The sequence below is a fragment of the Leptodactylus fuscus genome, chromosome 7, assembly GCF_031893055.1.
Source record: "Leptodactylus fuscus isolate aLepFus1 chromosome 7, aLepFus1.hap2, whole genome shotgun sequence".
Lineage (NCBI taxonomy): Eukaryota > Metazoa > Chordata > Amphibia > Anura > Leptodactylidae > Leptodactylus > Leptodactylus fuscus.
Genome location: NC_134271.1, coordinates 50,370,822 through 50,391,918, shown reverse-complemented (window position 1 = coordinate 50,391,918; position 21,097 = coordinate 50,370,822). Strand labels below are relative to the sequence as shown.

Genomic DNA, 21,097 nt, shown 5'->3' with positions numbered 1-21,097 from the left:
TCCTACAGAAACGCCGGTGGTTTCCCTCTGTGGACTTTCTGTGAAAAACACTGCAGGAAAAACAGTGTTGCATTTCCGCTACTAGCTTAAAAATGTTTGTTATTGCTGCCTGCTTTACATCAATCGTCTTATTTACCACACTATTTGTACCACACTATTATATTACATCATGCCTGATAAAGAGACCTAAGTCTTGAAAGCTTGCTATTTGTCATGTTTTCACTCAACCAACAAAATATATCAATTACGGGGGGCTTTCACTTTTTGTCTTTTATATCTACTGTTTAACATTGCACAAATATATTTTTCTCTAAGATAATAAGTCAATGATCCTCTGTACTACCCACCTTACTCCATTCCTCTATTGTTTGTGTACCCTCAGGCAGGTTTACTCCCATATTTTTACGCCCGTTATAATAACTTTCCTTTGTATTGTAACAATTTCTGTGTAATTGAAATGAATATGTTGTATCGTGATCTGTCTGGGACAAATGTACATCCCTGGCAATGCGTAGGTTAATTACATCAGTGTGTTTACACTCTTCCTATTTCTTTTGGACAGAGATAAGCTCCTTCATTCTGTCCTAGGGGAGGAGAGAGAGTGAGCATGTGAATGAGGGTGTATGTGTGTGTGAGCGTGTGTGTGTGCATGTGTGTGTGCATGTGTGTGTGTGTGTGAGAGTGTGTGTGTGTGTGTGTGTGTGTGTCTGAGGGAGTGTTTTCTGCTATTGTGCAGATATAAACACACCATCGGCCAGGCTGTACTTTGACCAAGACATCTCTATAAATAAGCTATGAGGAAAACAAGTGGAAGGCGCTGGGAAAGCTGAGAGTCCTCATCTTCCACACTGACAGAACAAGTCATGGAGAACACATATGACCGGGTAGAATCTGTAGTAAATGTCATCTTCTCTAAAAACCGCCAGGAATGTCCAGAGCCAATAAAAGCAGAGGTACAAGGTAAGGGGCCACGCCAATCTCCCTTCTATAATCTGCTTCTGCATAAGTGTCTAGTTGTACTTTAGTTTATTCCTTCTGCATTAAATAGCAGAGTAATCCCTTAAAGGACCATGCTCTTCTTAGATATATAGAACACTTCATATGGATGGTGCTTGGGCAAAACACTGCAATGGTAGCAAAGGTTTTTGTCCACTACTGCATCAAGTTTTTAAAACATCCATGTGAACAAGTCCAAGGGTTGGTTGTTACAGCTCTTAGGCATTTCTAACTGAGCTCTTAGCTGTAGAATACACATTTTTAGGACTAGGCCAGTCATAATCCAGTTATTCTAAATTAAGATTTGTGAGTTCAAAACGCACAAGAAATGTAATCCTTGGACATGTTAATTTTATGTTTTTGATGGGTTCAAGGAAACATGGATGATACAGTACCCTGATACAGTAATGGACAACTACTTCATTTTCCTGCCACACAAACTCATCATGTTCATGGAAACTGAATCTTGAGATCTACATTTTTACAAAATATATGTTATAAAGAGTTAAACTGACTGTACAATATTAAATTGGAGAACTCTTTAAGGGTCAATACATACAGAGTTTTTTGGCGAGGATTTTGGAGAGGAAAAAATCCGCTTCAGTAATTAGGAAATGTTTTCTTCCTCCGAAAGAGTCATTCCTCCGACTGGCTTTCTAAACTAGACAAAGGCTATGATCTTCAGTCCGGACAGGGATTGATGGTGAGGACTAAGGTGTCAACACTTATTAGACGAAAATGCATGACCGACCCTGCTGTTTTGATAGCACTAGCAGACTATTTAATGTACATACATACTCATTGTACCCACACTACATAAACTGCTGTCTGAGGTTATTACCAGCGGCTTGTTCATCTCTCTAAAGTGTATGACTACTTTAAGGCTCTGAAAGGTCTGCTCTGGGATAAATACATGTTAGTCTAGGAAGGGAAAGTAAAAAGTCGGCAGGAATAAGGTACAGTGTCCTCTAATAATGGCACAATGGGTATCATTACCATATATGTATAAACTGTAATAATAAAACCCTTCCTCTGAAAGTGACACTAATAGGGCAATGTACATGTTATGTTGGTTACAGTACATAGGTGAAGTATTACAAGTATGACATTTAAACTGAGATTACATTGTCTATGGAGATTACGTTTTGCTAGAACATTTAAAGGGAACCTTTCAAGCGAAAAATGCACCATGTAGGTACCATGTTACGGGGCAAGAGTTGAGCAGATTGATGAATACATTTGTAGGAAAAGATTCAGCATAACATACTGTGTGTATATATATATATATATATATATATATATATATATATATATATATTCACTGAAATCTCAGCTTTTTCTATGCTGAAAAGTCAAGGAGACGGCCCTATCAGTACTGACAGCTTCCCATATGACTGTGCACACATAGATAGCGGTCAGTCACTGAATCTACTTCTCAACACAGAGAGCAGAGATGTCAATGAATACATGACAAGTCATACTGAATCTTTACATATCTACATATTAATATGCCTGGTTTCTTCCCTATAATGCACACAGATTAAACAACATTTCTTTCAGACAGGTTCCTATTAATATAGTGTGCCAGTATAGTATATATATTATATATATACAACATTTATACACTGTATATATATATATATATATATATATATATATATATATATATACTGTGTTACAGTATGCATAAATAGCTACACACATATGCCATTGACTGACAACTCTGTTGCACCACATACCTTTCATATTACATATTACACACCAATCTAAACAGTTAATATATTATTGCATAGGACTATCTAGAATCCCAGTTCTGTTCATCATGGCAGCATCTTCCTTTGGACACCTGATCACTAAATAATTATTTAGGAAATATTCCAATGAAGAGCAAACAGTGCAAGCAATGAAGCGTCTTGATATCCCTTTTATCTAGATCATGTATATTCAGCAACTTTGGGAACAATGAAAGGGATTAGGGATTATAGGGTGCCAACTAAATGTCAGTCCCATTAGTACACATTAGTTTCAGGTCAATTAACAGTTTTCTAATTAAAGGGCTAGTCCAGGAGGGCCATAGACTGTGCTTACAAATGCAGCATTTTCTACTAATGATCATGTATGCCATACTTTATACTTTACCACCCATCTACAGCATTGTTCATCCAGCACCTTCTGATGCATGAACAGAATGCAAGTACTACAGTTAAGAATGACGCAAACACAAGTTAGATTTATCTGACATTTAAAAGGGTTGACCCATTTCAAAACTATTATTTTCCAATACCTTATTCTGAGTTAATATGGGGGTGGGGGTCCTATCCAAATCAATATATAAGAGTTGAATGTATAAGAGTTGCAATCAGCTACAAATATGTCTCTCATTAAAATGTACCTCCAGTTATCAACAATATTTCATAAATGAATAATCCAGGTTAATATAATGAATTTTGTTATATAGCTTATTAAGGAAATATGTTTCCCTCTTTACTTTTTAAGAATAGTTACTTTCTATATATTAATCTATAAAGAGGAGGGAGAGTAGAAAAAACACTCAAATGACTGAGGTTTTTTTCACTCTGCTATTCTAAATTCTTTTAACACTGCAATGTTTGTAGATTTGAGGCTATGAGTGCACAGAATAAGGCAATAAATCAATGAACTGGTGGGCAGGAAATACTACCCCACCCCACTCCTCTCCATAGTGCTCTAGGTGTGAGGCTGAATACGAAGAAGAATGTAAAGTAAACAAGCGGTCATATTGAACAAGACATCAAAGGTTAAAAACTGGTGAAGGAAACAGATCTAATGAATAAGAACTATTACAAAGTTTCTTATTTTCACCTGTACCATTCATTTATCAAAAGTTGTTTATTACTGGAGGTATGCTTTAAGGGCCAAGCGTGTCGAGTGCAATCCCTCAATTCTCCTAAGGTAGCGCTGTAGAGAAACACCTGTTGCCCTGCTCCTCCATAGATTACAGCATATCACTTAAAAATTCCAGTAATAGGACATTCTGTACCAAAAGATATTGTCAAAAGTGGGTAACCCATTTAAGGCCTATAGAGGGCTAGGTGATAATCCTAAAAAGGCACGGCAATAAATACCATTATGCAGTTTTTGAGGCTACAGACTTTTTCAATGTTTAAATTTAAAAAGAATATCCTGAAACTGTTTGAACCTATAAAACACATCTATAGCGATATGATAATTTACCATGGTTTAAAGGATTTTTCTGGGACCAAAATAATGTTGACCTATTCTTAAAGGGGTTGTCTGGGATAAATTAAGCTAAACCCCCTTCCCCTGCCTAACTTCTAATTTACCGTACTCCTTTTATACCTGAGAATTCCCACAAGCCAACCAGTAACTTTGTGCTTAATTCTACCCAAAACCTGCCCCTTTGTGGTTGATAACACCCCTTCCCACAAGTATTGGAGCATGTGGAAGCTGTAATGGTGATTTCCTGTCGGTGAATGGAATCAAGAGTAACTCAGGAATTACTCGGGGAAGGGGGGTTTATTTTCATTAACTTTTTCCTGTTCAAGCAATGTGCTTTGATAAGCAGAAGAGGCAAATTGCTGAAGTACAATAGGATGATCTCATGCATTATAAATTATGTTTGCTTCCTAATAGATGGCTTCTTTCTACTGTACAGGGACTATACCAGAATGGCTGCAGGGAACTCTGCTACGCAATGGTCCTGGAATACATTCTGTTGGGGAAATGTCATATAACCACTGGTTTGATGGCCTCTCCCTACTTCACAGCTTCACTTTTAAGAATGGTAAGTTTGCAGTCCTGTAGTCCAGTTCTGTACAAACCACACTTTAAATTGGCTTAAAACATAGTGTAGAAAATCTGAGGGCTACTAGAAATTTATCTATTCAATTTCTAGCTCTTTAAGGCAAACAACGCCAAAGATTTGTCAAAGTAAAAATGACATTATTATGCTCTGGGGTGTCACCCTGCCTTACCTCTCTTGGGCCTCTTTGCGGCATCTTGCATGTTCCTTGTTATGTTTGGCACGCGGTGATTGGGCCACCAGCGGTCACATGGGCACGCTGAAGGTTATGATGTCATGACCCTGGGTGTGCCCAGGTCACTGCTGAGGCCCAATCACAGGCCTCAGCTGTGACCCATAGACCGATGACATAACAGAAGAGCCCTAGATGCAACAAGGAGTCCCAAGAAAGGTAACAGAAAGTGAGTATGAGTGTTTCTTTTTATCCACATCTCTGAGCCTCCACCTACTATACTTTGGGGTCTAAAAATGATGGTAGCCATTTTAGTTCACCATTTGTACGAACGAACAATTTGGTATATTTGGGACAAACCCGGCTTTTAACAATTCACCCATCTCTAATATGCAGCATTAGGGTGAGTTCACACTGAGTATACGCCAGCTTATTCTGAACGTAAAACACGTTCAGAATCAGCAGTGTATAAAGCAGTTCCCATTCATTTCAATGGGAGCCGGCATACGAGCGCTCCCCATAGAAATGAATGGGCTGCTTTTTTCACTACGAGCACTCCCATTGAAGTGAATGGGAAGTGCCCGCATGTACGGCTCGGCATGAGCAGAGCTAGCCGTACACGTGGGCACTTCCCATTCACTTCAATGGGAGTGCTCGTAGTGAAAAAAGCAGCCCATTCATTTCTATGGGGAGCGCTCGTATGCCGGCTCCCATTGAAATGAATGGGAACTGCTTTATATGCCGCTGATTCTGAACGTGTTTTACGTTCAGAATAAGCTGGCATTTACGTAGTGTGAATTCACCCTAACATGGATCTTTCCACTGTTCCTTGCATTTTATCTACATAAGTGACACTGTCCAACATACAAGATCTGAAGACAGAAAGTGGAAGAAATATAGGTAAAATGAGGGGAATTTACTAACCCATCTATGTCAATTTCCTTGTGTAGATGGGTGTGAATGTGCTGCACATTTGGTGCATGGCCTTTCTTGCACAAAACAGTGCTACATTGTACCTCAATCAACACTTTTTCCAAAAGCAAATATGCTATAACTTACACCAGAAAGCTGGCTTGATGTATACATGAAATTTCTGCCAGTTACTAACATGACTGTGAACTCTAGTACTAGGTCAGGTCATATAAGGGCAATGACTCCATTTCATACCAAAGCATTACTGGGATGTTCAGGGAAGCTGAGCAGTGAGTACAGCTACTACTCTAGAAAAAAAAAAACACTCCTTCAAGGAGGCAATGGTATATAGATGAAAATATATATATCAGACATACATACCCATGACAAAAGGAGTAGACAACTAGACCTCTATACTACTGACACGCACCAGACGCACGCTTTGGCAAAATGCCTTTGTCCAGGGGCATTTTTTTTTTAAATATAGATTGTGAGTCCCATATAGGGCTCACAATCTACATTTCCCTATGAGTATATCTTTTGAAGAATGGGAGGAAACCCATGCAAACATGGGGAGAACATACAAACTCCTTGCAGATACTGCCCTTGGCAGGATTCGATCCCAGGACTCCAGCGTTGCAAGGCTGCAGTGCCAACCACTGAGCCACCGTGTTGCCCCTGTCCAGCGGCATTTTGCCAAAACGCACGTCGGGTGCTTGTAAATGGTACAGAGGTCTAGTTGTCTACTCCATTTGTCATGGGTATGTATGTCTGATATATATTTTTCATCTATATACCATTGCCTCCTTTATGCTTATATGTAACTTGACTTCTGTAACTCTTCCAATATAGTATAATTATATCCATGGGTTTTGGCAATAGGCACTTATATCAATGATCAGCTCTTTTTTACCATGACTAGATTCATGTATTTACTTTTTTTACCTCTGTTTCACATCTGTGTTTGGTATTTGGTTTGGGTAGTCCGCTTAGGGACCCTCTGAACAGAATACTGAACACATTAAAAAGCAGTTAGCTTAGAAACCACACGGACCCCATACACTATAATGGGGTCCGTGTGTTTTCCGTGCAGTATCCCCACGAATCATGCAGAGATAAAAGTACTTCAAGCACTACTTTCCTCTCTGTATGATTTGTGCGAACACTGTGAGGAAAACACACAGACCCCATTATAGTCTATGGGGTCCGTGTGGTTTCTTAGCTAACCGCTTTTTAATGCGTTCAGTATTCTGTTTGGGTGGTCCCCAAGTGGACTTCCCGAAGGGAATACTGAACGCAGATGTGAGGCCTGACTGTGTTTGTGCTGTTTTTTTGCATACTATATATGTATGGTTTAACTTTTGGTATTTCAATAAAATAACTTTTTTACATATTAATTACATGTTCTCATTTTTCATGTCATCCCCACCATATTTTGTCATTTTTGGTGTATTTATGGGTTAAACTATATTAGCACTAAGGGTTAACATGCTGGTGGTGGTGACCTTTGGTTGCTCCATTACCCTATTGTGCATTGTTCGTGCTATGTTTGTTTTCTTGTCAATTAATAATAACTAGTGAAGCAGTTACATAAAGGTGTCCATGTATGTTAGAAGAAGGTCAGCCAATGTGTATAGCAGATTCCAACTTTACCCCAATGATAGATGTCAGGGAAAAAAGGAATGGGCATGCTGGATTTCAACACGAAGTGGTAAAGATTGGAAAAGTCTTCTTTTGATTATGTGTTTTTCCTTTTTCTCATAGAAAAGGGAAGTATTTGACCTATATTCAGAGAGAATATAAAAAAGGGAAGATGTCCAGATGACTGACCAAAGGAGTCAGTGAAAGATCATATGATATATGTCCAGTTCATAAAAAATCAGAAAATGCAGTATCAAACCAGTCATAATGCATTGTAAGGGATATTACGCTGAGCACCAGCACACCTTTAGATATTCCTGATATATCCTTTGCAGTCTCAGGCCTTACTATAACTCCTAGACAGAATGTCCGCTGCCTCGGGGTTGTGTTTGACTCAGCCCTTTCTTTCACCCCCCCATATCCAATCATTCGCACGATCGTGTCACCTCCACCTCAAAAACATTAAAGACACTTATTGTCTTTCTGATTCATTCTCGCCTTGACTACTGTAACTCCTTATTGATCGGTCTTCCCCTTACTAAATTCTCCCCTCTACAATCTATTCTGAATGCAGCGACCAGGCTCATCTATCAGGCTAGACGCTACAGTGATGCCTCTGGTCTGTGCCAGTCACTACATTGGCTGCCTATTCATTATAGAATACAATATAAACGTATCCCCCTCATCCACAAGGCTCTCCATAATGCCGCACCTCTCTACATTTCCTCCCTCATCTTTGTCTATCGCCCAACCCGTGCTCTCCGTTCACTCAATGAAGTTTGTTCTCGTACCGTGTTAGCCAGTGGGTAAAGGAGCCTAGATGTTCCGAAACGTTGTAATCTGTCATCATTATTAGTTAGCCATTAAAAAGGTATCAACTACTAAAGACTATCAAATTTTTTGTTTTTTTATGTTTCCCACTCAATGAAGTGTAAATAATTAAACTCTACCTGATGAATGCTGATGCGGCTCTGGCACACTCCTGTGGAGGGGGGGCTATTATGGCACAATTACAGTAATAGTGCCTCTCACAAGTAATAGCCCCCACCTAAGTAACAGTTTTACTTATACTAACAAAAACAATAGCTAGTAAACACAAACCCCAGACCGGACTTCTAAATAGTTACACACCCAATACAGACTCCATATACATACAGCATCTTAGAATCCTACTATGTGCAACCTTACTGTTCCATCCTTTAGCTTTAGGACACATGGTTAAGTGAATTTATTTGTATCAGTTCATTAACAACCCTGCAGGCCCATCAACATCATTGCACAAAGCAGCTTCATCACAAAAAAAAACCCAAAAAGGTGACAAAACTGAAATATTTTTATTTTATTTTATTTTGAGATACTGAAAAATAAGGGTTGTAAATAGGGTTCCATGTGCATAGTTTAGCCAGTTTTCCCTGGAAGTATACTGAAATTATATTACAAAGTATCAAATTAGTTATATTTGGCAAAATTCTGAACATAAAATGTCTGACCTGTTTTTCACAAGCTATGAATTGTTACTTGATAGGCGAAGTATACTACAGAAGTAAATACCTTCGCAGCGACACTTATAACTCCAATATAGAGGCCAACAGAATAGTGGTGTCTGAATTTGGCACAATGGCTTATCCAGACCCCTGCAAAAACATCTTTAGCAAGTAAGTTTCAGCCTGATGCTGTCTTTATTATGTCTTACATTACAATGAATTTGTATTTACCTGAACTACTCTTTAGTTTTCTGCATATTTTCCATATTGGAAGAATATGCAAATATGTTTCCCAAGATGTAAATAGGGAAACACTGCCTCTGTATGCTGCCCTCTATGGGAAGCTCCCTTGAACATCATGCCCGAATTTCCAACAAACCTTTATTGCAATGATGTGGGATTTTGTCAAGTCAGTATCATCCTAGCTGTGAACAGCGCCGTTTCGATCCGATTGGATCTCATCAGAACAGCCTCAGGAGAACTGACTTGGCATGATGTTCAAGGGAGCCTCCCATAGAGGGCAGCATACAGAGGCAGTGTTTCCCTATTTAGATCTTGGGAAACATATTTGCATATTCTTCCCATAATCCCCCACAGTGGAGCGAAAAGGGCTTTGTAAGACTCCACACACCTACAAGGTGGTCTCTCCCTAAAGAGCGATAATATCCCAATATTTTCCATATTGATACAGTCTTTTGTATAACCACATATTTGCTGCATATTCTTCATGACATATATTGCTTTCTAAATAAGATATGGTACGGGCCTGCTGTTTTTGAAAAAGCATATGCATTTTGTGGTTTTGTTATTAATAGTAATAACAATAATAATAATAATTATTATTTATTAATAATAATCATCATTATTCAAACACACAATACACATATTTGACATAGCTTTTTTAGAAGTGTTATAAGGCTGAGGTCACACGTTGTGAAACACTGCAATTTTTGTTGCAGATTTAGCTTTGGTTAGGAAGTATAAGTGTTTGATATTTCCCCATTCCTTGGCTCAAAAAGACAGCAATATTTCGAACAGAAAATACAGCTTTTCCACAACATGTGCCTTAGGCTAAGGCCCCATGTAGCGGACCACAGCCAAGAAGTGCTGTGGGAAAAACTGCAGCAGAAACGCATCAAGATTTATCCCACAGCACTTTTCACAGAAAATCTGCAGAATTTTCCTCTGTGGACTTTCTGCTTCTATTATACCTATAGGGAAACCACTGGTGCTTCCATAGTTTTAATTGACATGCTGCGATTTCCGAAAACGCAATGGTTTTGGAAATCACAGCATTTCCGCTGCACATATTTTTCTGCAATGTGTGGATGGGATTCGCTAGAGACTACAAAATGCTGCAGTTTGTCCACATGAGGCCCCAGCCTTAAAGGGATTCTATCATTGGATACACTTTTTTTCTGACTAACACGTAAGAATAGCCTTAAGAAGTGCTATTCTTCTCCTACCTTTAGATATCTTCTCTGCGCTGCCGTTTGGTAGAAATCTGGATTTTCTTCGGTATGCAAATGAGGTCTCTTGCAGCACTAGGGGCGGTTCCTAGTGCTCAAACAGCACTGGGGGCATCCCCAATGCTGCGAGAGAAATCTCCAGCGATGCCTCTATCTTCTTCTGAAACGCCCTCTCCCTGTGTCTTCTTCCATCCTGGGATTCAATCTTCTAGGCCTCGGGCAGAGCCAACTGCACGTGCCTGGGCAACAAGAAAATGGCCGCTTATACCAGCTTACTGTGTAAGCCGTCACAAGAAAATGGCCGCTTACACCAGCTTACTGTGGCCCAGGCATGCGCAGTCGGCTCTGCCCGAGAGAACTCATTTGCGTACAGAAGAAAACCCGGATTTCTACCAGACAGCGGCGCGGAGAAGACATCTAAAGGTTAGGAGAGGAATAGCCTTTCTTAAGGCTATTCCTACGTGTTAGTCAGAAAAAAGGGTATCCAATGATAGGATCCCTTTAATGTGCTTTTTCCACAAAATTACTGAAGAATAATAGCTTCTCTAATCTTCTACAGCCAGAGACATAACTTGAAGCTCCTGGGCCCCAATGCAAAATCTGTAATTTGTTCCCTATCTATCTTATCCCATTTAGAATAGCGGTATATATGATGTGTCAGCTGGAACTTTGGGGCTTTTTCAGGGTCCAGGGACTGGTAGCAACTGCTCCCTCTGCACTCTCTGCATTCCTTCAGCATACTATAGCCCACTATACCTAAGGTGAACCACACAGATGTGGGAAGCTTCACAGATAACAGAATTTTTTGAAAACTCGCGTTTTTGAAAATTGTGAATTATACCTACAGAAATGCTGGCATTTTACATAAAGTTACAACCAGTGCAGAAAGTCCATAGAGGAACACTCTGTGAGATTGCAATGAAAAGCAGTTCCGAAAAAACTGTAATACGTTTCCTTTGTTGTTTGTTCTGCAGCATTTTTTTTGCTTTTTCACTATGTTGGGTCTCAGCTAGAGATGAGCGAGTAGTATTCGATCAAGTAGGCATTCGATCGAATACTACGGTATTCGAAATAATCGTACTCGATCGAATACTACTCGCTATTCGCAGTAAATATTTGATTCAGAACCAGCGTTGATTGGCCGAATGCCATACAGTGTATAGCATTCAGACAATCAACACTGATTCAGGCAGCAGTCTTCTCTGTGGTTCGATATTAGTCTCTGCCTCCTCACAGACTAGCCTCTGGCAGAACCAGCGTTGATTGGCCGAATGCTGTACACTGGCCAATCAATGCTGGTCAATGCATTCCCATGAGAAAAAGTAAGCTCCCTCGTAACCGCAAGCTGCCAGGTCTCCCGACTAGCAAGGACGAACCTGCTGCAGAACCAGCGTTGATTTGCTGCAGGCTCGTCTTTGCTAGTCGGAAGAGCTGGCAGCTTGCGGTTATAAGGGAGCTTACTTTTCATCAGCGCAACTGTGCAGTTGAAGCGCACAGTCCCCGTAGACTATAATGGGGTGCATGCGCTTTAACTGCACAGCGCTCCTCCTAAACACTCTCCTCCTGCTACTTGTGGACTTGGTGACTCTCTAGTTGAATAGTGGTTTCCCCTGAAATGAGCATTTTTCCCCATAGACTGTAATGGGATTCGATATTTGATCGAGTAGTCGAATATTGAGGCTCTACTCGAAATGAATATCGAATCTCGAATATTTCACTACTCGCTCATCTCTAGTCTCAGCCTTAAACTTCTGCTACATATCATTACTGTGGCGAGGTACCACCCTCTCTCATTGTACTCTACACCCGCATGCTATTTCCTTGTTATTTATTTCATCATTGCATGCCTACCCCAGGAATGGCGGACAGAATACTAATGATTATTTTTTGTTCCCTGTGCTATTGCTTTTATGTTTTACAATCTTCTTTAAAAAATACTTTCAATAAAAAACTGCAATTTAAAAAAGTAACTCGGCTTACAATGCATGTACAGTATGTGACCAATGTTACTTCAAAGCTATATAACTCTGGTTATATTTAATGCATTATACTTTCATTACAGGGCATTCACTTACTTGTCACATGTAGTACCTGAGTTTACTGACAATTGTCTAATCAACATCATAAAGTTTGGAGACGACTATTTTGCTTCCTCTGAAACTAACTTTATCAGAAAGATTGATCCTCACTCACTGGACACGCTGGAAAAGGTATAACGGCAGAAGAAGGGGTGTGGTGGGCACATAAAAGCCCAAGGTTTGTCCTCACAAACTTAATTGTTCTCAATTATAAGATTTTTAATGTCTGAAAGCCTAACTTTTGGTCAAAGATATCTTCATACCAAGAAGAGTTGAGTCTGCGTTTCAGTTACTACGGTGCCTGCCTCTCAGTCGAAAGGTTCTGTGTTTGAGACCAAGGACAGGCTTAATGAAATAGAATAAATCTTTACATAGATGAGGGATCACCCACTAAAGCTGACATGACAGTGCAGTGAAAGTCATTATTGGCTGGGTGATCAGGTGAGGGGGCCACAAAACAGAAACACTACTGGTAAAAACAGGTGCATGGACAACCCTCCTTCTACCCCTTTCTACTGTGGTGAATATGGAGTGACACTGGCTCTCACACTCCTAGCCTTACTCGGTCATTGCAATGGATAGACTGATCTATATGTGATTATATGTCTTATGATATTATCCAATAAATCCTGTATAATTCATGCATCTATAACGGAGTTCACACGGAGTAACGTGCCGCGTGATGTGGCACGTATACGGCGTGAGACTTTGCGGACCGTATATGCTCCCATTGCTTTCAATGGGAGCCAGGATCGTATACGCCGCATTATTTTGCGGCCGTGATTTTGCGGCTGCAAAATAATGCGGCGTATACGATCCTGGCTCCCATTGAAATCAATGGAAGCGTATACGGCCCACAAAGTCTCACACGCCGTATATGTGCCACATCACGCGGCACGTTACTCCGTGTGAAACTCCCCCTAAGAAAGAGTGTGTGCTGTGCTTTCCTATATAATGTCCACGTATTGTGACTGTAATAAGTCGCCTAACATTAATCGAAATGAAGTCCATCTGAAGGCATACTTTTCTCTATTCTTTCATTAAGGAATTTAATTTTTACAGGTGGACTACATGAAATACGTGACAGTCAATTTGGCAACTTCTCACCCTCACTATGACAAGGAAGGGAACACTTTAAATATGGGGACATCTATTGGGGACAAAGGGAAAACAAAGTACATCATTTTTAAAGTTCCATCAACAATGACAGGTAAGAGAGAATTAGCATTAGGCTGATGCCCCACGTTGCGGAAACACAGCCTTTTTTGTCGCAGATTTTGCTGCGGGGGGTTTCAAGCCAAAGTAAGGACTGGCTTGAAAAGGAATTTTATAATATAAAGGAAGCTCTTAGACATTTCCCTTCTGTGAATTCTACTTCTGGCCTTGGCTCAAAAAACGCAGTAAAATCTGCAAGAAAACAACGCCTATCTCCTGGCCTTTGTACTCTCTTACTTACCGGACTGCAAACTTGCTGAGAGGATACTCAGTTATAGTTGGGCTTTATGGAAACAGTGTAGCTCTGAGCTATGGTGTTACCTTAAAGGGGTATCCCCATGTACATAATCTTATATATTATTGTAGATAATTAAGAGTTAAACATTTTTGCAAATATAAGTAAAAATTCTGCAGCGTTTTAAAGATTTTCTTTAACTTTCTTAGTAGTGACAGTCTGTTATTTTGATCGGTTGCCATGGATACGACCACTAATGCAGAAACTTTCTATGGTCTGGGACTTGTCAGGAACCCAACTATGATTTCCTTATTGTAGCTGGGTTATCAGACAGGGACATTACATGTATCAGAAGATATCCCGGCCACAATAAGGAAATCATGTTGGATTTTCTGACTTTAGAAAGGTTCTGCATTCATGGTCGTATCCACTGGCAACCGAATAAGATATCAGACTATGATCACAAGATATTTAGAGAAAATCTTTAAAACTCTGCAAAATGTTTAATTACTTATATTTGCAAAACTGTTTCACTTTTAATTATCTACTAACTTAAAAATAATTATGTACATAGGAATACCCATTCAACTTCCATAAAAGTAAATGGGAGTTACAGAAATACTTCTTTGGGAGTGACTGAAACGGCGTAACTCAGAGCTACAGTGTTTCTGTAAACTCTTACCTGTAAAGCCTGGGTAAGGTGGCATTCAGGTAAATAGTGGGTCATGGAAGCTGGGGGGGTCATTTTAGAGCTAGGTGCAGGTCCTTGGGTGGATCACTCCCACACCAGATAATTGTTTCATTTTTCTGTTGATGGAGCTGGTTGCTGGGTTTTTTCTTATTATTATGGGACAAGCTGTACTTTTTATTAATAATGTTCTGGGGTACATATGACTTTTTTATTCTATTTTTTTTGGAGGGTAAACGGCCTTGCATCCTAAATAATGTATTAGCTTTCTTGTAAAGGACATCACAGATAATACCAAATATTTATGTTTTTGAATTATTTTTCACATATAAAAGAACATAGTAAAGTAATAAAGGGGTATTTTATTTGATGTAATATTGCTATTGATTTTTTTTTACAGTAATGGCAATCTTCTTATTGCTACTATAATACGCGGTAATACTTCAATACTGGAATGTATTTTAACTACCAGCACTATGCTGATAGCCTTTACTGACATTTCCTGGTACGTGAAGGACCAGGGATGATGCTAGAGGTGCCTAAAGCTCTTTGGGGATGCCCCAGTCACCTAACCCACAATCTGAGTTCTCTCTGATCTTGACTATTGCAGTTGGAGCACAGCTATCTATTACAGCCGGCTTCCAATACCATTGACAAGATTTGAGCTTGTAGGATCTGAACACAGTAATTGTAAGATGCTGAGCTTTAACTACTAGTATTCTGTATCAAACCTGTATAGCGCAAAGAGTGAAGTGGTACATTAATGCACTTACAACCGCATTATATGTTTGCTCCATCTACTGATGCCATTAGGATCTATACCTGTTCTCATGTCTTTATTCTAGCATGTATGGAAGGGAAAGGAAAGAAGGGCGCGCTTAAACCCTCCTTTCCTGGCTACAATAATATGCATTACACATATAGATACCAGTCCTAAATAAAGCGGAATCTTTTTTTTCAAGCTTCTGAAGTGTAGCACCCCAGTTGGAAATCAATGCCTTACATGCACATGATAACTGTTATGAGAGAGAACCTGAAGCAAGTATCATAAATTGAAGGAACTAGGTGTTTAACTCCTATATAGCGCTGAGAGATAGATCCAAGACACCCAAACACCTTCACCACTGTCAGCACGAGAAGCTAGATGGACTTGTGCTGAATTTGAGGTCACATTATCACCACAGAAACTGGTAGAAAGAAATAAACATTCCACTAGCTGAAAGCAAACCAGAACCCATGAATCCTCTCAAGGCAGATCAGAACCAGGAGGAATAAGCAGGAGAGTCCAAGCCAAAAACTCAGTCCCAGAGGTAACGCCATTGGCCAAATTAGTAGACAAGCAGATTTCCAGTAGCACGCCAGAGATCAGTTCTGAGACATAACATCAGGGCCAAAATCAGAAGACAAACGGTAACAAGTCAAGAGTCAATTCCGAGTAGTCCAGTACATACAATCAGGATAAGAAAACCACACCAGGTACAACCAATTAGCAGGCACCTGACTGAGAAGAAAAAGGGTTTAAATATCCCTCCTCAGCTGCTGATTGGTTCAGTGTCACAGAGTTCTGAATAGCTACAGAGTCAGAGAAAGCTTCATATGTCAGCATGATAACCTTAAAGCAATAGTAGCAAGTGCCATTGCAGTGAAGAGAATACACACCAATAATCCTAACAATATCAGCTGCAGAATCTCAAGAATCTCTGCCGGGGTGGCAATGTATTGGCAGGGAACTGAACTGGCAATTATAGTGTTTTTATTGTAGTTGTTATCACATTATCTGCTGTTTGACAGAGGTTTGCAAACCTTCAACTGTTCCTTTAATATAATGATTACCATTATTATATGAATAATACAATATTATTTTTACCAGACAAAGAAAAGAAAAAGTCCCCCTTAAAAAGTGCTGAGATTATGTGCTCTATCCCTGCACATCATCTTCTAAGCCCTAGTTACTATCACAGCTTTGGAATGACTGAAAATTACATCATCCTAATAGAACAACCTTTGAGGCTGGATATCTTAAAGTTGGCAACTGCATATTTTCGTGGAGTTAACTGGGCTTCATGCATCAGCTTCCAAAATGATGAGAAGGTAAGTTCACTAAGGACTAAATATCTATTCCGACTTGTGATCCATTGTAGATACAATAGCACAATTTTCATCAGTCAGCAATTTACGGTTGCCTATACTGCACAGCGCTTGCAATTGTGTTTAGTATTCCATTTGGGGGGTCCTCATGCGGACTCCCCCGGACGGAATACCAACACAGATGTGAACGAGGTGTCAGGCTGCTGCAGAAATTCAGCATTTTGGCCACAGCAAAAAAAAAAACAAAAACGGAAATGATGCAATTTCAAAAATGCTTGCATTTTTGTAACTTGCAGCATGTCACTTATATCTACGGAAACACTGGTGTTTTCCATATAGGTGTAATAGAGGCAGAAAGTTTCTGTGAAAAACAATGCGTAAATAAACATAATGCATTTCTGCCAGGTCTTTTCAACAGCGTTTTTTTAAGCGATTTGCTGCATGAGGTGTTAGTCTTAGGGTAAGTTCAGACAGGGTTTTTGGGACCGGAACCTGAAAAATGGTATATAAGGTGAACTGATTTACTACCATATGAGACACCTATACTTACCATTAGGCTGTATGACTGTCTCCCAGGACATGTGATCTGTTTTTATTAGGCAGAACTTGGTCTGCCCATCCAATTGCTACAACAGTATCTAAATGTACACTCACCGGCCACTTTATTAGGTACACCATGCTAGTAACGGGTTGGACCCCCTTTTGCCTTCAGAACTGCCTCAATTCTTCGTGGCATAGATTCAACAAGGTGCTGGAAGCATTCCTCAGAGATTTTGGTCCATATTGACATGATGGCATCACACAGTTGCAGCAGATTTGTCGGCTGCACATCCATGATGTGAATCTCCCGTTCCACCACATCCCAAAGATGCTCTATTGGATTGAGATCTGGTGACTGTGGAGGCCATTGGAGTACAGTGAACTCATTGTCATGTTCAAGAAACCAGTCTGAGATGATTCCAGCTTTATGACATGGCATTGCATTATCCTGCTGAAAGTAGCCATCAGATGTTGGGTACATTGTGGTCATAAAGGGATGGACATGGTCAGCAACAATACTCAGGTAGGCTTTGGCGTTGCAACGATGCTCAATTGGTACCAAGGGGCCCAAAGAGTGCCAAGAAAATATTCCCCACACCATGACACCACCACCACCAGCCTGAACCGTTGAGACAAGGCAGGATGGATCCATGCTTTCATGTTGTTGATGCCAAATTCTGACCCTACTATCCGAATGTCGCAGCAGAAATCGAGACTCATCAGACCAGGCAACGTTTTTCCAATCTTCAATTGTCCAATTTCGATGAGCTTGTGCAAATTATAGCCTCAGTTTCCTGTTCTTAGCTGAAAGGAGTGGCACCCGGTGTGGTCTTCTGCTGCTGTAGCCCATCTGCCTCAAAGTTCGACGTACTGTGCGTTCAGAGATGCTCTTCTGGCTACCTTGGTTGTAACGGGTGGCTATTTGAGTCACTGTTGCCTTTCTATCAGCTCGAACCAGTCTGGCCATTCTCCTCTGACCTCTGGCATCAACAACGCATTTCCGCCCACAGAACTGCCGCTCACTGGATGTTTTTTCTTTTTCGGACCATTCTCTGTAAACCCTAGAGATGGTTGTGCGTGAAAATCCCAGTAGATCAGCAGTTTCTGAAATACTCAGACCAGCCCTTCTGGCACCAACAACCATGCCACGTTCAAAGGCACTCAAATCACCTTTCTTCCCCATACTGATGCTCGGTTTGAACTGCAGGAGATTGTCTTGACCATGTCTACATGCCTAAATGCACTGAGTTGCCGCCATGTGATTGGCTGATTAGAAATTAAGTGTTAACGAGCAGTTGGACAGGTGTACCTAATAAAGTGGCCGGTGAGTGTATATCCTAAATGTGTAAGCAGCAATTGTTTGTTTCTAAGAGTTGAGATTTGGCTGGTGAGTTAAGAATAATATACAGTATCTATTTTATTTCTTGCTCTTTAGACTTGGTTTCATATCGTTGATAAAAGGACCAAAAAGCCTATTGCAGAGAAGTTTTACAGTGACGCTTTTGTGTTCTACCATCACATTAATGCTTATGAAGAAGACGGCCATATAGTGTTTGACATCATCGCATACCAGGACAATAGTTTGTATGAAATGTTCTACATGGCCAATTTAAGAAAGGACTTAAATCCAGAGAGCACATTAACCTCAATACCAACCTGCAAAAGGTTTGTGGTCCCCCTACAGTATGATAAGGTCAGTTTCTATCTGTCGAATGTGAAAGTGTCTTTTTCAAGACTTAGTTGTTGCATTCATTGATCCTAAATGGAATTGCCAATATGAAGCCTTGGTTCACCTGTGCTGAGATTTGCAGTATTTTACAAGTGTTAACAGTTGCTCCTCTGTATTAGTATATTATTCATACCCGTCCCAAAACAGATTTGATAGGTAATCTTGTTCTGTAAACAGGCAGCACTCTGTTCTGTAGAAGTGGGTGCAATTTCCCAAGGGCACTGGCCAGACTCCCCCCCAGACAGAATATCACATTGAAAGAATAGGACGGCACTAACAACATTTTTCTTTCAAGCTTGCTGGTTGTTTTATTTATTTGTAATAATGCTGAGACTCTGTCACAGGACAAGGCAGAGAGAACAAAAAAAAAGTAAATTCACCTGTGCCTGCTTGCACGTCCTACTGACAGCCACCGCATGCACCAGACCTCAAGTGCCTAGTGTAAAATACAGGCTGAGTCTCCCTCCCCCCACAAAACGATATATCAATCTGTTCAGCTATTTCTGCTCTATAACACGTTGCCTTGAGATCAGGCACTATGTTTAACCTGACAGATTCCCTTTAAAGATTAACTATTCAGCACCAATATTTATACACCATACAACCCCTTCTAAGAAGTATATCTATCCAATGATAACAGTATTGCGACTGATTTTACTGCCAAGAACTTTTTGTTACGTGACTTCCTATTTTTACTAGAAGGAAATAAATTGCCCTTTTAAACTTCAAATATCTAGGAAGAAAAGGGACAATATAAACCCAGTCTTTTAGAAGCTCCTGAATTCCAGCTTTGTAACTGAGAGGTTTTTAGTAACCTGTCCAGTTCTATTGTTTATGGCAGCGGTGTATTATCTATCCAGCTACATAGAGTTAACGTGTATGTTCAGTTACTATCACTGTGAAATTGGCCATCCTTACTACAGCCAAACTCATAAGCTAAACTAGTTCTCAGCCTGGCTTCTAGGCTTTGCATAGTCATCCAGAGTGCCAATGGGCATGGTGTTTGGGTGTCTGTTAGGAGTTTTATGGTTTAATTTCATTCTTCCTGCATAAGGTTGCCCATTCATACAGGAATATGTGGCAAAAGAATGCCCATGCTTTACCAGTGGTGTACCTATCTTATAGGCAGGGCGCACAGTTTGTATAGGGCCCACTGATGATGATCTTCTCTTGTGTCTAGTAATATTTGTTGCATTTCTCTGCAGTCGCCACTAGGAAGAGCACAATGTAAGGAGATTTTATAGCTTTCATTCAGTTTAATTCCTGTACACTGAGCATCCCCTAGTGGTGGCTGCAGAAAGCAAATAGAGGATATCTATCAATGTGTATTATACCAGTTATCAGGTTTAAATACACTGAAAAATATGGGGGCTAATTTGTTCAAAACATGTCAAGGGTAGAAATTTTTGGCGCATGTTCAACTTTCTCTGGTTGCACAGCTTTTGCAACTCTTTCTTTCTTAAACGTAAGCAAATTTACTGGAGCAAATGAAGGCTTAAATGGATGCTCCAACTCTTTTTTTGTTATTATTTAATTGTGTTGCTGAGGGGCCATAAACATAAAAAAAAGTTTACTCACTTCTACCCGGGCCTTCGTTCCATTGGCAACAGCTATGGTCGCCTGGATGTTTGTGCCAGGTGAACGCTTCAAACAGTCATAATTCTCTGCTGTGATGTGCCATAAGTGAAGAGGTCACCACTGAGGCCAACGATTGCTGCAACGGCCAACCAGCACAAACAAGACGGCACTGGTGACTTAAATCGGGGGCCTGTATACAGATGATCGAAGCTACTGCTGTTGTTGGAAACAGAGTCCTGGGGAGAAGCGAGTACAATTTTTATGTCCCCGTCAGAAGCATTATAAAATAATACAAATAAAGTTTCTGAACAGCCTTTTTATGGATAAAATCTATGACAGACAGATTTAAATTTTTGGTACAAGAGGCATAAACCTCTTAATAACTTTAGTGCAATTTTAATCCAACACAGCTGTTCATTGAGACTGACATATATAAAGCCATATTGCTCAGAATAAGTATCATATTAATA

General features: G+C 40.1%; 1 protein-coding gene across 1 annotated transcript in view; it reads left to right on the top strand.

Annotated features, from left to right (window-relative positions):
- Positions 1–601: 601 nt before the first annotated feature.
- BCO1 (beta-carotene oxygenase 1) overlaps positions 602–21,097 on the top strand; it is a 29,765-nt gene continuing 9,269 nt past the window's right edge. Inside the window, exons 1-7 of the mRNA XM_075281852.1 lie at positions 602–960; positions 4,652–4,780; positions 9,049–9,178; positions 12,539–12,686; positions 13,617–13,764; positions 16,563–16,783; positions 18,756–19,013. Coding sequence (XP_075137953.1) covers positions 864–960; positions 4,652–4,780; positions 9,049–9,178; positions 12,539–12,686; positions 13,617–13,764; positions 16,563–16,783; positions 18,756–19,013 — 1,131 coding nt within the window. The 5' untranslated portion in view covers positions 602–863. The remainder of the gene's footprint in view (positions 961–4,651; positions 4,781–9,048; positions 9,179–12,538; positions 12,687–13,616; positions 13,765–16,562; positions 16,784–18,755; positions 19,014–21,097) is intronic.